This window comes from Halichoeres trimaculatus, unplaced genomic scaffold (genome assembly GCF_033239565.1).
Source record: "Halichoeres trimaculatus isolate MK-OKI-2021-1 unplaced genomic scaffold, fHalTri1.1 fHalTri1_scaffold_18, whole genome shotgun sequence".
Taxonomy (NCBI): Eukaryota; Metazoa; Chordata; class Actinopteri; order Labriformes; family Labridae; genus Halichoeres; species Halichoeres trimaculatus.
In genome coordinates this window covers 17,593,831-17,610,021 of record NW_027437196.1, presented here as the reverse complement: position 1 = coordinate 17,610,021, position 16,191 = coordinate 17,593,831, and the positions used below count along the sequence as shown (strand labels likewise).

At 39.1% G+C, this 16,191-nt stretch overlaps 1 protein-coding gene across 3 annotated transcripts in view; it reads right to left on the bottom strand.

Moving 5' to 3' along the window:
* Positions 1 to 16,191, bottom strand: part of tpk1 (thiamin pyrophosphokinase 1) — a 91,103-nt gene that overhangs the window by 14,783 nt on the left and 60,129 nt on the right. For 2 of the 3 annotated variants that reach the window (XM_074693929.1, XM_074693930.1), the window contains exon 8: positions 13,259 to 13,370. In XM_074693929.1, the coding sequence (XP_074550030.1) occupies positions 13,259 to 13,370 (112 nt within the window). The remainder of the gene's footprint in view (positions 1 to 13,258; positions 13,371 to 16,191) is intronic. The other variant, XM_074693931.1, reaches the window with a different exon arrangement.

The following is a 16,191-nucleotide window of genomic DNA, read 5'->3' as shown; positions in this document are numbered from 1 at the left end:
TTTTGGCTGTGAATTAGAATTGGAAAAGCAAACAATATACCGTCGTGAAGCCTTGTTCATTCTGCTTAATTTTTTCATGACTTGAGCTAGTTTTGGGTTTTCTTTAGCAGAATATCTTTTAATAAATGAACAAACTTCCATTAGAGGCTCACTACACCAGCTATTTGCCTCCCCATGAATGTTTTAGAGCCAAGTTTTTAAAAAATGGGTCTTTTGGAAAATATAATTTCAGCTGGTGGTGGACATAATCTGACTTTAAATTCTACATCCCTTTAACTGACACAGTTTGACATGCCTTAAGACATAACAAAAGATTCCTGGACATATAGGAAGATAGAAGGGGCACAGGGAGGATTTTAAGCAACAATATTATGAGTTCACTGCCCAATTTAAAGGTGCATGTGTTGGCGTTTTGTGTGTGTGTGTTTGAATCCTGGTACAGGAATGGGTTAAAGGAGAACCAGCAGCCTATTTGCATATCAAGCTGAATGGAAATCTTAGAGGAAAGCTTCCTCAGCCTTCTTGTCATCAGTGGGTTGACAGCCATTGTTCATGGTCCACAGAAGTTTCTCGCTTTCTCTAGCCCTCTCGTTCCTACTCTCACACACACCTGAATACCAATACAAATCAGTATAAAGTTAAGTTAAACTTAGAGGAAACAACTGCACCAGACTACAGCATATAACAGAAAAGACATATTTCTACGCACACACCCACACACGATGTGGGGACGAGGTGGCTTGAGGATGACAACTATTCAAATTTGTTGTTCATTATGATCCATGCTAAGCTGAAAACATCATGAGCAAGCAGGTTTTAACACACACAATCGCAAACACACACAGACACGCTGCCAGAAGCCATAACTCAGACTGTGTGTCGCTGCAGGATGAATGCTTTTTAATATTAAGCTGTCAGATTGGAGAGGGTTGAGTCACAAACAAATGACTTAGGTTTTCTGCACATCAGCTCAGCGCACACACAAAAGCTCACACACTTATATTGGATGGTATCTGTCAGTCACAGAGGGACACCTATTGTCTCACTGACCTTCATAACAATCAGGCATAAAGACTGTCGCTTTTCATGACTATGAATAAAGTTTTGTGCTTCTTAAGCCCTGAAAGAAGAAACTGAGGGGATTTCCATCTGTTGACAAAAGCTCTCAACCCTCTTTTAACGTCTTAGGGAATTTAATAAGTGGTAGAAAATGAGAGATGTAACATGAAAACAGCATCTAAGAGAAGAAGGCCAGAGGCATTCAGTGAAAATTTAAGACTAGCTAAGCTCTATGATGTATTTCAATACCAGTGAATTTGTCTCCCTGTGTGAGAGTTTTAATGTTTTAATGTTTTTGCCAAAGGACACATATAATGTTAAACACCAGCCCTAGTTTTTGACCTCCAATTTGCATTAAATTTGGAACCCACATAGTGGCTAAAAGAAGCTAAACAAAGCCACGTACAAACCAAGTGTCGCCTGGTGCCAATATAAAGGAGAGAGCAGTGATAAAGCTTCATTTGTCAAAGATCACAGGACAGTCATGACTTCCCTTAATTTAATTTTCACCAAAGTCCTCCAGAAGCCAAAGATGAATCCTCAAAGACTTTTCTGAAACCCAAGGCAAATGATTTAAAACATCAGCCATTTGCAATTCTCCACAATTTATTTCATCCAAAACACCCCATCAGCTTTTTAAGGCCAGACACTCTCTCTCTTTCATAACTTCCTCCACACAGCCTGTCTGTTGAGCATATTTTTCATTTTTGTAAAACAAGATATGAGGTATTTACAGATCCTTTCAGAGTCCGCTGAAGAGAATATTCACACAGCTAATGCAACATTTTTATCACTAATGTAAATGCACTGAATAATTTGATGAAAGAAATACCAAAAAGGCAAAGGACAAAAAATAAGCTTAGAGGAAACTTTATAAAAGGATCTGACTTTTAAATATTTGACCATTTCTCAAATCCAACTCAAAGCTACAACTATTTTAAAATGACACAGCAGACTTGCACATTTTCCTTGTGTATTGACAAGTTTTCTTTTGTGCCAATCATGAAAATATAAGTTGAGTCATGATATGGATACTTATGCTTATGCACCCATTGGTCCCTGTGTTTGAAGTTGTGTAATCAAGGCCGACAAACGCACAGAAATGTTTCAAGGTTTTCAGTAACCAGGTCAGATACAAACCTTGATAAGTCTGCATTATGACCCACTAAGGCTAACATTTGTGAATGCTCTTTTATTCTGCTCTGTAAATGGTTGTCTGGCGCATAGAACCCCTCTTTTAACTGCTTGCTGTGTTTGTCTGCAGATACTTGTGTCTGGCTCTGCTGATGCTTCAAATGGTAAAAGAGGAAAGCACTATAAAGTAATGTTAAAGATGACCTTCATATGTAAATGAGCCACCGCTGATACTGCCCCGTTCTTCCGCGTCACTGAGAGCGGCCCCATGAGCTCCGAGTGCACAATGTATAGAAAACAGCGAAGCTCGTTTACAGTAACGTTACAGGCTAAGACAACAGGCTAACTGCAGCTACAGTTAGCATCCTGAAGCTAGCACAGAGACAGGGGGGACACTGAGGAAAAGCTCTTACATCTGCTCCACAGCACACAGCATTTAAAATACTCACATTTCCAGGGTCAGAGGTTTGTTGGTGGATGGTTGGTAATGTACCTGGATTCAGGACCAGTCTATTCGCTAGCCCTCTGTTGTACTGTCCAAAGTTGGAAAAGCAGTTGGCCGTGAAGTGACCAGCACACACATGCACAGTTTTCCTGAGTGTAGCTGGCACATTTCCTTGATAAATGAACTCCAGCCACTTAATCTTGTCTTCTTTGGAGATGGGAAGCTTGTGCATGGAACTATGTGGCTGTTTACAGCCAAAAACAAAGCACTGATGGGAGAGGAGAGGAGTGAGTGGGGAGGGGGTTTGGGGGTATCTGCTCCAGTGGACCAATCAGGTCAGACTTGCTCCTGATTGGTCAAAAAAGGGAATCGCAGACGTTGGCAAATCCCCAAAATCCAAACAGCTCGTTTTAGGTCAGGATTTTATATTCACAAGCACTGCTAAGTACAGGTTTTGTAATTAAATATCACATTTTGTGGACTGGGAGAGAAGCCAAGGACCCACAAATTTCACTTTAAGACTTAATAAAGTGATTTTTGCACAACATGGGTCTTTTAAGTAATAACCCTGGTTTCATGCATGTGAAGCACCATTAGTGCTTATGGTAAGTTAACAGGGATGGAAGTGCAGAAAATAATTCAAATCTCATACTTCCCAACTGCTCTATTTACTGACTTCATGTGATATCAGTGAGTGTTTCAGGCATACTGAGCTGAACATACCTCCAGCTCTGTGGGACTTACTGCCAAAAACCACCAAACATTATAATCAGTGCAAATAAATCCAGAATGGAAAGTGTACCTTCATCTCCAAATAACTGCGGGCATTAAAATTCCCACTTGTACACACATATGTGCACAGTGTGATCTGAAGATGACTCTGCAAGAGCTGAGCATGTCAATGGTTTCCTGTGGGTTACTCCTCTCCTGCTTTCATGGCTGTGCAGACTGGGTGACATCCCTTTATGTCAGATTAATGTTACAGTGGTTATTTGCTGAGGGCGGTCCACTGCCACTCATTTTCCTGCAGGGCAGAGGAAGGGCAATGGAAAGCACATGAGCAGAGAAAATCAGCAGGGAAAAGTGGAGGTTAGGGCTGCTTAATGCAAATAAATTGGCAGGGGTCTTAAAAGATTACTGCGGGCAACACCAATCAACAACCGGAGCCTGGCCGACAAGAGCATGGTTGGGGTTTATGGCATGACCAATCAAGAGGGCAAAGAACTCACCCTTATTTTGCATAATTATTGGTATCAGCAAACCACTTTGAACTTCTTAAAAGAGAATGAGAAAAAACAGCCAGAGCCAGCCATAGTTTATGCTACTAATATTTAATCTTGCAAGAAGTGCATCATATTGCAGGACTTTCTGATGTATTTAGCACATAAATGTGGGCCACATTAATAGAGATAATAAAGCATGCAGGTCATTACTGACCCTGCTTCCCTTCACATTTTATCTTCTGTAACCCCAGACCAAAGTAATCATTGACCACAATTCCACCTTTGCATACAGAGCTAAGAGCATTAAAACAGTCTGTGGAAGAAGCCTGGGGGAAAGTGTTTAAGACCTGAAAAGATTTACCTTATGAGGCATTTATTCACTTTGTCTGATTGAGCCTCTCATGAGAGGGGAACAGTTTTACGAGCGAAAACTTTGGGATCAAGCGGAAAAAGTGGAATCTCTTGGCAGAAAACTGAACTTACAAAGTGTAAGGTTCATTTAGAGGTCAGAATTTATATATTTTTAACACAACAACCCAGTATGTTTTTATACTTTTGCTGTTTTTAAATTCTAAATATTTTGTTAATCAAAAGTTTTAAATATTGGAGTCTGAACTCTATGGAGGTGAAACTAGCTTCCAACAACAACGAAAACAGGTTACAGAGAGGGTGGTGGCATGACAGGAGATCTTCAGTTGACATTTAGATTGAGGACAGTTTGAAGAAACAAAAAGTGGCTTCAGGTGAGCGAGATCTCATCAGGAGAGGAGCTGATCAAGAAAGTCTGTAAATACCACTTGGGACTCCAACTAAAAGAAATCTTCATAGAAATACGAGGAAAGAGGTTGATGTACATATGGTAATTAGAAAATCTTGGGGACCTGGAGAAGCTATTATAATATCCAGTGAGGTCACAATTTTTTTTACTTTTAACATAGTTAATTCTGTTCAGGATAAAACGTGATTTGTACATTTCCTGTTAGGCAAGAACATCCAAGTTTCTGCAGAGAAACAGCCATCATGAGATGACAGTACATCACTTCACCCAACTTCAGGTTGACATCAGAAGACTAAAGCTAAAGATAAAGGAATAAAAAAATATTGTCCCTATGAGATGAGAACGAAGGAAGCAACTTCCTTGTGAGATATTCTGCTGGATTGTGGGAACAGATTGTGTTATTACAAGTACACCATTGGAAAGACAACAGACTCTAGTTTGGGGCATAAGTGTCAACAGTGTCCCTTTTTGCACATGGTCCCCCTGGTATTTTGTAGATACTTTCAGGACATTTGGGCCCTGAAATTTTCAGAAATTTTGCTTTCACAGATGCATCTTCAGTAGCAGATTCGGTAGCTCTCTAAATTTAAAATACAGAGGGGATAAAGCTGGGTGTGTGGGGAGAGGAGAAGGACTTTTTTTGTCCCAGTGCCTGTTTCTGTGTATATCACTATAACTCTGCTCAGTATGAACATCTCTGTTCAGCCCTGTCAGGAAGAAGTAAGGATAAAAGTCAACTGCTTGTCCTCATGATGCTAACTTTGCTGTGTTTGTCTGTTGTTTATGTATTTTTATTGCGTTGTTTTTTCGTAACTTTAGTTTAATTAAGTGTAAAGTGACCTTGAGTGTCTTGAAAGTTGCTTTTAAATAAAATGTATTTTTATTATTATGCTAATAGTTGTACAATCTTTTCCATGTCCATACATAGTTACCATTTTGAACACTAGGAAGAGATATAGGATGAACCTAACACATGTGGTCAATATGTTATTTATGTCTTTCCTTACCCACAATCCTTTGTCAAAAAGAAGTTAAGCCACTTTGGTAGATGCCTTGAGAGAACACAGACAGATGTGCAACAGGTTGCTACAGATTGATAGACAAAACAATCAAATCTAGAAGCACACTGTTGTGTCTGTACTGTACATTTGAGAATGTGTTGTCAAGAGCTTCAGGACATTTTTCGATAATGCACAAACTTACTTGTGGCTTCACCTTTAACTATAATATTACCAGATATCTAGAAGTTTCGACCATGTCAGATCTCTAGATTTTTGATATTGGTTACTGTTGTCTTTTTAGGATGATTGTACTTTTGTGAATGATATAAATAACACAAGACATGAAACCAAGTCCCAGGATTTAAATGCTCAGACATTTAGTTAATTTGCCCGTTCTTCACCTGCTGAATATCTGAAACTGTGTTTTTTTTTCAAACCTAAAAATCTTGGTGAACATCAGCTAATACCTGAACCTAACAGGTGGCTGCCTCCTCTTCCATCTCAACATCAGAGGAAACTCAGATGTAAATGCTGTGGGATAAACTCAAACAGACTTCTCTGGAAGTCAGTTTGCTAGCTATAAGATTTAGAGTGCCTTTGTATCAACAGTATCAGGCTGTGCTTTCATACAGAACAACTCTTTCTTCATATACTCATCTGGCAGAACAGAGTAGTGCAAAGACATGTGTAGATTGTTTAACCACGATGGTGGCTTGATTTTTTTGTTGGCACATGGATTCAGGGTTGAAATAAGTGGGGTATCATCCTTGTCTTTTTTTAGAAAGATTTTACAGTATATGGTCCTACAATTTTTAGACTAAGAAAAATACACTACCTCTACATTTATGATGAAATAAATAAAAAGAGCAAAAGTTATGCTGAAAACGATGCTTGTATCTCAGGGGTCTTTGTCTAGGACCCCAGACAAATTTCTCAAGGAGGAACTGAATTAAATAGTATCATACTTCAGCATTATGTCTTGTTTAGTATCATATTGTATCGGGTGCGGGTTCCCTAATCTGTTTAAATATGTTGTATGGTATGACATGTCATATTATGTCAATTCTGTTGTAAAAATATTGGGAAATCCACCAACTGATCATAGTAAGCTATATTTTTTGTGACTCTGTTATGTCAATCTAAACACTGCAACACCAATGCCAGTTTTTAAAAAAAAATTTTTTTTTGTTTAAAAAAAAATGGATAAAATGGTTGCAGATGTAAACTATAGTACCCATTTAGTCAAAGAAACCACAAATTTACACTTCATCTGGATGAAATAGCTTGGTCTTTGTTCAAGTTTACACAGAAATTTTGCAAATACTAAATAGTAAGTTTGAAGTAATTTTATTCAAAATTCATCAACTTAATGATGGAGTTTTTGATGATTTGTGGACTGGCAAATGTACATCATGGTTCAATTGTTGGACAGGATGAATTCCTGTTAACAATACACTCAGGTGACTAAAAAGGAACTATGTTTTGTAATCTGGTATTAAATACTTTGGAACTATAACAAAGAGGAGGATTATAAAAAAAGTAATCAGAGATCAATACTTAGTCCAAGAAGGGAAGACTAAGAGAATACTTTAATCAGAACCAACTACCTTTCAGCTGAGGTTGTATGTGGCTGAGTGTGAGTATGGATGTGTGCATGCATACAATCTCCTGCGTTAAGCTCCGACACCCTTCCCAAAACTTTCCATAATCCCTCTGTTTCCCGCTGTGTGTCAGCATCCTCAACATCAAATGAACGAGGCGCCTGCCATCTCACTTTCACTCCCTCTCATGTCATGACATCAAAATCTGTTTTCACCCCGCTCTCAGTTCTCTCCCAAAATCCTCCTTTTTCCTCCTTCAGTCGCTCTTTCCCTGTCAACCTCTTCTTTTGTCTCTTTAAAGCTTCCTTTTCATATTTCTCCTCACACAGACACTTTCTGTGCCGCACGTGTGTGAACAAAGACAGGCAGCATCGTCCCAGGTCACATGACTAACCTACACTGAATAGAAAGAGGTGGCACCTGGTAAGTTGACCTTACTTAGCTTTTGAGCTTTTACAGAGGGTAAAATTGACCTCAATCACCCTGTGTATATAAGTAAATCCCTGAATCTGTCTGTAAACTGCTCAAAATGGTCTGCTCTAAAAACTGTATGAGATCCTTCTGAGGCTTGCTGAAATGATGAGGTCATCGCATAAGGATCCCTAAACTGGTTCTCAACACGTTGGAGGGGTGGGCCTCAAACACTAAGGTCTGCACATAGCTCTGCCCCTGACAGGCTGAAGAAGGCTGGCCAATCAGAGGGGAAGGGGGTTTGTGGAGCAGGGAGCCTTAAAGAGACGGCAGCTAAAATGATGTAATCTAGGGTTTTCTTAAAAACTGGTGCGAGAAAAACAAGAGTTATTTGGAGCTGTAAATCATGCAAAGCTACCATGGGGAAACCAGAGGGACAGTATAAAGCCTGAAAAAGCAATACTTGCTCTTTAAGGTTCTACAGCATCTTCCTGCTCCATTCCACCTCTGCATATCCCAGTTTGTCATGGCCTCTCTTGTACGTTACTGACTTGACATTGTATTATGAAAACTCGATGCCCTCGTCCAGCTATTATTAGCTGTTACATGAACCATAATGTGGGAGGGGGCGCAATATGAGAGAACATTTCTTTTATGTATGTCACACAGCTAGTAGTTATGTGTAAACATCTGATTAAATCCCATACCATGTTCACCTCTGAACCAGCCTGCAATTAGAATCAATTCAGCCAGTATGAAGAGACATTGTTCATAAACATAAACATGTCCACTGATGCAGCATGGAGTGTTTTTGTTTGAGGATTTCTGTTCTCTCTGTTAATAAACATCATCTTTCCGGACAGAAATGTCATAAAGGTGGTGTTATTCCACAGACTAACTTGTCTAGTTGTCATTTATAATTAGCAGGGTGAGGCATGTGACACACTTACAGTGCTACAGAAATGTATTAGACCAGTACCCAGTGTAGTGCGTTTGCCACCACTGCTCTAAATTAACAGTATATAGTTAACTACCAAACACTTTTTATGTTTCTGTGATGCTTAATCTACCAGGATGTGTCAACTCTTAAATCAAAATTACACATTCAATGCTAAAATATGATTATTGTTGCTATCCATAAATTTTCAAATGTACTGCTTTATTAAAAATTAGAAAAAGCAAAGCACAGTATCACTCCTGATTGACAAATGACAGGAATTTATTTTTGTTCCTGTGCAGGAAAAAAAAAGTGTTTTAGTGGTTGTATGCTTTTATTGATAAACTTCTGACTTATAAGAGAATTCCAGTTTTAAGGCTTAAATTTAGGTATAATTACACAAAATGACTTTGCAACTCCTCACTCTAGTTTAAAATAGTTAAGCAAAGAGAAATCTCTGAAAAACATCCACCAAGCATATTGTGATTGTCACGCAACACTGTAGTCTGACTTTAATGTTATACTCCCTTTTAGCAGCCTGTCTGCTACAATTTGGTTTTAGTTGCAAGTTTGTATGATAATTTGTTATCTGACAGTGTTGAAAATTATAATGACCCATATTCCAGATATTAGTATCCAAAATATTGCCAGGATGTGGATCACTCTTTTACATCCCTCAGAAATGATTGTGACCTTGTCTTGTATTGTTTTTCAAAGCAATCTGACCATTTATTGAGGGGTTATATACACATATGGTGAAAATGGCCTTATCTCACAATGATAAAGAATCCTAAAAAAAAAATTCCTGTATCCAGATGGTGATCCAGATCATCAAATTTAATCACTTCTTCTTTATCTCATTTTGAGCATTTCTGGAAAATTTCATCAAGATCTGTTTGTTACTTTTTGAGTTATGTTGTTCACAGACAGACAGACACACTCTCCCAAAAACACAACCTCCTTGGCGGAGGTAATAAAGCAATGGGCTGCAGCTCCACACTACACTACATGGATCCAGGTGAAGTCATATATGAATACAAACAGAGGCACAGTCATATCTGTGCAGAGACACACACATTACACTATTTACCAGACATTGTCTCCAGGGGGTTTAAGAACAGATGATTGAAAATTAATGTAATGTACAGAAGGTGATAAGCTGTTCAGCTGTCATCGCTGGAAATAATGAGAGAGGAAATCTCATGAGTGTGAGACGGAAGAGGAAGAGAATTAGACCAAATTGCAAGGTAAAAGGGAAGAAAAAAACTAAACAAAGAACAATGTCAATTAGAACAGCTTATTACGCAGGTGATTGTTAGACAGGAAACATCATAAAACAGAGCCTCCCTCCACAGACACCACCTTCCTCCACAGACTTCATTGCCCTCCTGCATGGCTATTAGCACACAACAGTCCCTTCATTATAAAAATGTTCACCCACCTCCTACATTGTTACCTTTACAACACTGCGGTGACTTCATTATTTAGTAGTACACTCCCCTGCTTTGGTATCATTACCGCAGTGCAGTGCTTTGATTAGACAGCAGTCTATACAAAGACTCTCATAAACCACAGCTACTCATCGCCTTTCTCTGCTGCCTCTGTGCTGATGCAGTTTCCTTCTTCCTTCTCTCATCTTTCTTGCTCACTGTCTGAAGCTCCTTTAAGATTGTGAGTAGAGTCTGAACATTCAGCTGCTCAGTAGTATATGACTAAAAAGCTTTTTAATTATCTACTTTTACACTAATACCTATAAATGCTCTGGATTACCTTTGAACGACAACCACTGTTCTTGGTCAGCTACACTACAAGTCTACATCACGTTTTTTTCACAAGAAGCATGAAGGGTGGCACAATAATAGAAGCAGACACACAAAAAAGTGTTTAAGGCGCTCTATCATGAGCCAGAAATAACTTGGTTAATCGCTCCTATTACCAGCTTCTCTAACAGGAACCTGGCTTTCCAACTCCCATGTCTACACACTCCTTTAACTTCTTTCTGTTCTTCCTTTCTTTGAAAAGCTTGATTTATATTCAGTTTTTTAGGCATCAACTGATCCAAATTATGTGCAAATTGCCTGCAGAGTTATCTGAACAGATGCTTTTGTCATGACTTTCAGGAGTTGACTATGCTGCCAGCAGTTTCTCTCTTCTCTATGCTCTGTGGGGCATCGACCTATGCGCTCCAAGGCTCAGGCTTAGTTTACCAAAGTGTCTCTGTCAGACCCTATTGTCTAAAAAGAGCAATTACGAAAAAACCATTTTTACCAACTGGTACCCAGCTTTGAGAATGTCTCTAGGTGTCTTGTGAAACTGCTCAAGCACAAGCACGGTGTTTTGTTTTTTTTACACATTATGTCATTTCATTGGCACCTCACGTCTGCAAGTGCATTTATATTGCTGTGCTCCCATTTGGTTTTCTGTCTTAAAATGAGATGTGGTCAGTTGAATTCATTGTGCCAATTTATGCCTCTGACCAACAAAATCTATTCTACAAACAAATGGACTTTAAATTTCTGCAGTTAATGGAAAAAAACACTGTTTTAAGTTAAATATCAGTGCATTTTGCTGATAAATATGCACCTATTCCATGTATATTAGACTTAAAGAAATTAATTAAAGTGTCAAGGTAACACGTTTAAAGTTTCTACCAAATCAAACTGAATCTTAATTATTTTCCCTGCTTGAGGCATCTTAGATTTTGTTTGTTGATAATTGCTTTGCTCATATTGCTAACTCCATGTGCGTTCGGATTATTCCATATTAAACCCACCAGATGTTGTTGTTTTGAATTATACTGAATTTCTGTGTTGCAGAATTGCTTTGCACAGAAAGTATTTCACACCATACAAGAAAAATACACAACAAGCCATGAAATAAAACTTTAGGAGATTTAAACTAGATGTGTTACTGTGTCATGACAGATGTGAGCCAACGCTCTGATCTGGAAGCATACATGTGTGCTGCGTCTGAAGTTTTCACAGCAGTATAAATGATCGATAGACTAATATAAAATAATTAGCACACGATATGATTAGCTTGGTCTAGGGGTGTTACAACTCATCCTGCACATCCCCCCTGGAGTTTGACAGCTAAAAAGAAACTTTGCTCAATAACTGAGCACTCATCCCAAATTTACACTCTGGATCAAAACAATATGAATCATTACAGAACTTTGGCTTTAAAGCAAAAGTTAAAACAAGCTCTCCATGCAAGCAAAAAGCCTCCTTTGGGCCATGAAGGCTGTAATGGCTGACAGCCTGGAACCTCTTTCTTTATGGAAAGATCATATATTTTTCATCACAGCAAGGCTTTGAACCCAAGTGTGGGGGATCATTTCAATGGACTTCTAAAGAGTCTTACTGTCATCCCAGAGTGGCAAAGAGCTGATTTGGACCCCTGAGTATGAACACTGAAAGTACACCAAAAGCTGTGCACACACTAGTTCAAGATGAAAACAAAACAGTGAGGAGAAATAGTAGTACGATGTGTTTCTGTACAAACACTTGCATCCGTAGTGAAAATAAGAGTGGTAAACTTTTATTTCTCGTTTTTGTTTCATATGTTTGTCCTTGATTCTAACCCCGATGGGAAATCCTCACTCCCAGCCTTTTTAATATGCATGTGATTAATTAGGCATCTTGTTATCACTGGCTAATCTGCATAGGACTCTCATGTATAAAGTCCCTCTCATTACCATTCAGAAGGCCTTCTCACAGGTGTGCCGGGTAAATATACAACACACAGTAGCTCATCAAAAACACACACATGCACTCCCATTCAAACACGCATAGAGACATGTTCAAACAAGCGCTGACACATACGTGCTCGCTCAAGTGTATAGACTCCCTGAAACATACACACACACTCACACACAGACCCTGAACGGACACCCACTAAGATGCAGACACATTATGCAACCCCCCCGACAGAGGGTCCAGGTTGCCCTCACACTGGTGGCAGTCCGGTCTGTGCCAACTCATTAAGAACACAGCTGGACATACGGCTTAGAGACGGCAAAGACCCCAGGGGTCCTCAGATGGGTGTCTGATTAAATTTTCCCACAATGTTCAAGACTATAAAAAGCTCATTGTGGCTTGTGTGTGTGTCTTCAACCATTGAAACTTTATTAAAAACAGCAGCTACATTTGACAAAAGCATATTAAGCATCTGCGCTTAACTGTATCTTATTATACTGGTAGTTCAGTGAAAAGTTGTATCGACTCTACTGTCGCTGCAAATTAACATGAGTGAGATGGGGGCTAACAGTTGTGTGTAGTAAAGTGAGTCTCATTAACGCATAATGCTGAATTCATACATTCATTTTGCATGTGCAGTTCTCAGTCTTGCAAGGCTTTCCTCTTCAAGAACTAAGATATCTATATTTCAGTCAAATACTTCTACCAATCTTTGAATCATGCTTCTAAAGAGTGGTGGATATAACTTGGAGAGCAGAGAAAGAGGCTTTGTACAGGAATGTAAAGACAATGAAGAATTGGCTCATTTTCCTAATTCATTCAAGACACCTACAGAGAAGTTAGTGAAAACCTGTAATGGCTCCTTTCTCCACCTTGTTTCCAAATTTTCTTTCTAATAAGAAAAGTTAAAGACTAATTAAGGGCTTTGGATTATTATTCAAGCACTAAAATGAAAAAAAAAAAGCACTCACCCAGGTTCCACTTGAGCCCAGTGGTTGTGGTTATGCAGGGTCCACCAACTGGAATAAGGCTGCACCAGTCCCCCTCCAGGCCCGTGTTCACCTCCAGTCTGTGGCTGCCCTGCTGACAAGAGGGAATGCATTCCTGATTGTTTATGCGCTTGCGTGTGTGCAAGGTTGTCCTTAATGGATGGAAATAATGAGATAGAGACAAAAAAAGAACAAAAATGGAGTGAGACTTTTTTAACCTCCCAATCCCAATGAGAACCTAAGCTCCTGAGCCCAGGGACCAAGACTCATTAAAATTAATAATTGCTGCAACCCATTTCAGTCACTGCCCACACTAAGACAGAATTCACTGCCATTTCTATTAAGGAGCCGTTTTACTAAGTGTCACAGTGGGTCCAAATATGTTCTGTACCATAGGAACGCTTTAACAGCACAGTAAGCCCTTGAAGTCGATGGGTAGTGGATTGTGTAGTGTAAGGATAACTGTCTGTATAGGATGAAGGTTGGCAGAGTTGAGAGGTCTTAGGTATAGATAAAAATATCTTGAAGTTCTGTGAAGTGATCTATAGATAAAATAAACACGAACACATTTTTTAAATGTCACAGTTTCTCTTGGAGAAACTAGGGCTAGGTGGAAATAAAAAAAAGTGAAAACAACACACAGTGTAAGTGCAAGGTAGTGTCAGACTCTTCAAACTGAATAATGACTGCTCTGAATGCACTGGTTGTTTGAGCCTGGAATCAGGAAAGGTCGAACAAAGTTTCTCTCATTCCAGCTTACAAAGAACTTTATGAAAGGAACATTTCAAACTTATTGCAGCGCATGTAATTAAGTACTAATTAAAGTTCATTTTCACTGTATATCTGCAGGTCACAAGTGCAACTAATGAGGCTGCCACACCGGTTTAAACAGAAAGATACAGCGAGTTTACAACTCCATCTGAGATCAGTCATCTGAAAGGATCGTAGAGACAAAGACTTAGATATTTAAGACTTTTTAATCATTTATGTGTGGCATGTTTTGAAGGACTGTTTTCTGCACAGTTCTTGGAGCTCTGGACCAAGTAACAACCTTCAGCATCAAATAATGCCACCAATTCCAAAGTGCAAAATGCTGCAGTTCCTCAAGTGTCCTTGAGGCTGGCTCCAAAGAAACATGCTTATAACTTGAATCAGAAATGATTTTAGTCTTCAAGCTCATGTCTTTGTTTTCTAAAATGATACTGAGGGTGACATTTTTGTAACTTGGAGGTTTGATTGGTGGAGAGTTAAGCAATAATCAAGTTTAAACACTTGACTGACCGGCGGGCAGCAAAGTAATGTCATGGACTCCACCTGTTTGCCTGTTTCCAGTTAAGACAGAGGGTTTAAAAGGGAAGTTGTGAAAGTTTAGACTTTGAAATAATTGGGAAAAAATGGGGGATGTATCAGAGCAGTTTTCTGTGGGGCTTCAGGCCTGCCTCAGCTTGAAACATTTAAATTCTGGGATGCACCTTTTTGACATACTGTGTTGCTATGTAACTGAGTGGGTAACATCTGATGACTTTGTTTTTGTCCTTGAGAGCAGTTTAAGCAGCACCCTCATCGTAGATATATGAAGCTTCTTCAGGCTGATGAGGAGTTTTTAATAAATAATGAACACTGTGGAATACTTCAGACATTTATGATGGCACAGTTCTGGTTAGCTTCAATTATCAACAGTGCTCCAAAATACTAGATTATGGGTACAAAAAAACCTCTCCAAGGTGAAGGTTATGAACAAAAATCCCTTCAACACATTAGCAGGAGAGCCTTAACTCAGTCTAAGATGAAACTGCACTCCTGGGTGGAGAAACTGTGATAGCAACTTTTTAGCTGAGACATGAAGAAGAGGGGGCGACTAATTTAACTCTGCGGGGAAGTTTGCATTTTTTATAAGTTTTGCTGAAAAAAAGTTGTTGCTGAATGCAAAAAATAGTGGTAGATATAAAAAGTGTTGAACAACATTATCTGGAATTTAATACTGTAGTTTTAATATTCAAATGGACTTGGAAAAGTTAAGACCTTTTGTCATCTTGAGTGAGCTAATTAAAGTTAAAAAATTTCAGTACAGACTGCCCTTTGTCAGTTGTTTACCTCATTTCTGTTTACATGTGCCATATGTTCACTTGCCCAAGCGCAGCAGAAGTTTCGCATGAGTTAGGAGACCTCAGGTTCAACACTTAATCATTTAAATCAGCTCCTCTACTGACAAGTTTCAGTCTGCGAAAGGGCATCAGGAAAACAAGGCTGTGCATTTGACCCGGAGTGTGTGCGACACAGGATGATTTATAGTGCTGATTGGGCTGATACAGAGCCATGGTGGCTGCTTCCCAAAACACGGGTGACCGACTTTTTTAAGCATCTTGAAGGGCCAGGATGGAACCTTCCCTAAATGTGCCTTTGCTTATCCATACAACAGAGACTAGATAGAAGAGCAACAACAACAAAACAGATGCAACTTTTTTTTTCTTTTAGCATATTGTGTAAATTTAGCATCACCTTGAGACCTCGACTGATTAAAACATCTTCGTGTCATGTAGGGACTTGGGGTAAACAATTCTGCAGCCCTTGCATTGTCCCTATGCATAATTTAATAAAAGACTGGAGAATTATGCAATGCCCCTGCCAGCTATAGAAAGTCTTCAGCTTAATTCCCACAGATAGGATAATAACAGTTTGACAGCTCACCTGGGAAACAGACTCTAAAACAAACACACAACGCAAACCTGATTAAATAAAGGCACGACTGTGATTCAGACTCACACTGATTTAATTTGGATTGAAGAAGCACGTCTCACTTATTTCCTGTTTAATGAGCTAAAGCTTTTATAAGTGGCTTTTGGCTTATTTGCGGTATATTTGCAGCTGACATCACCCACACTCGTCTAATTTTCAAACTGAAATACCAGGTAATT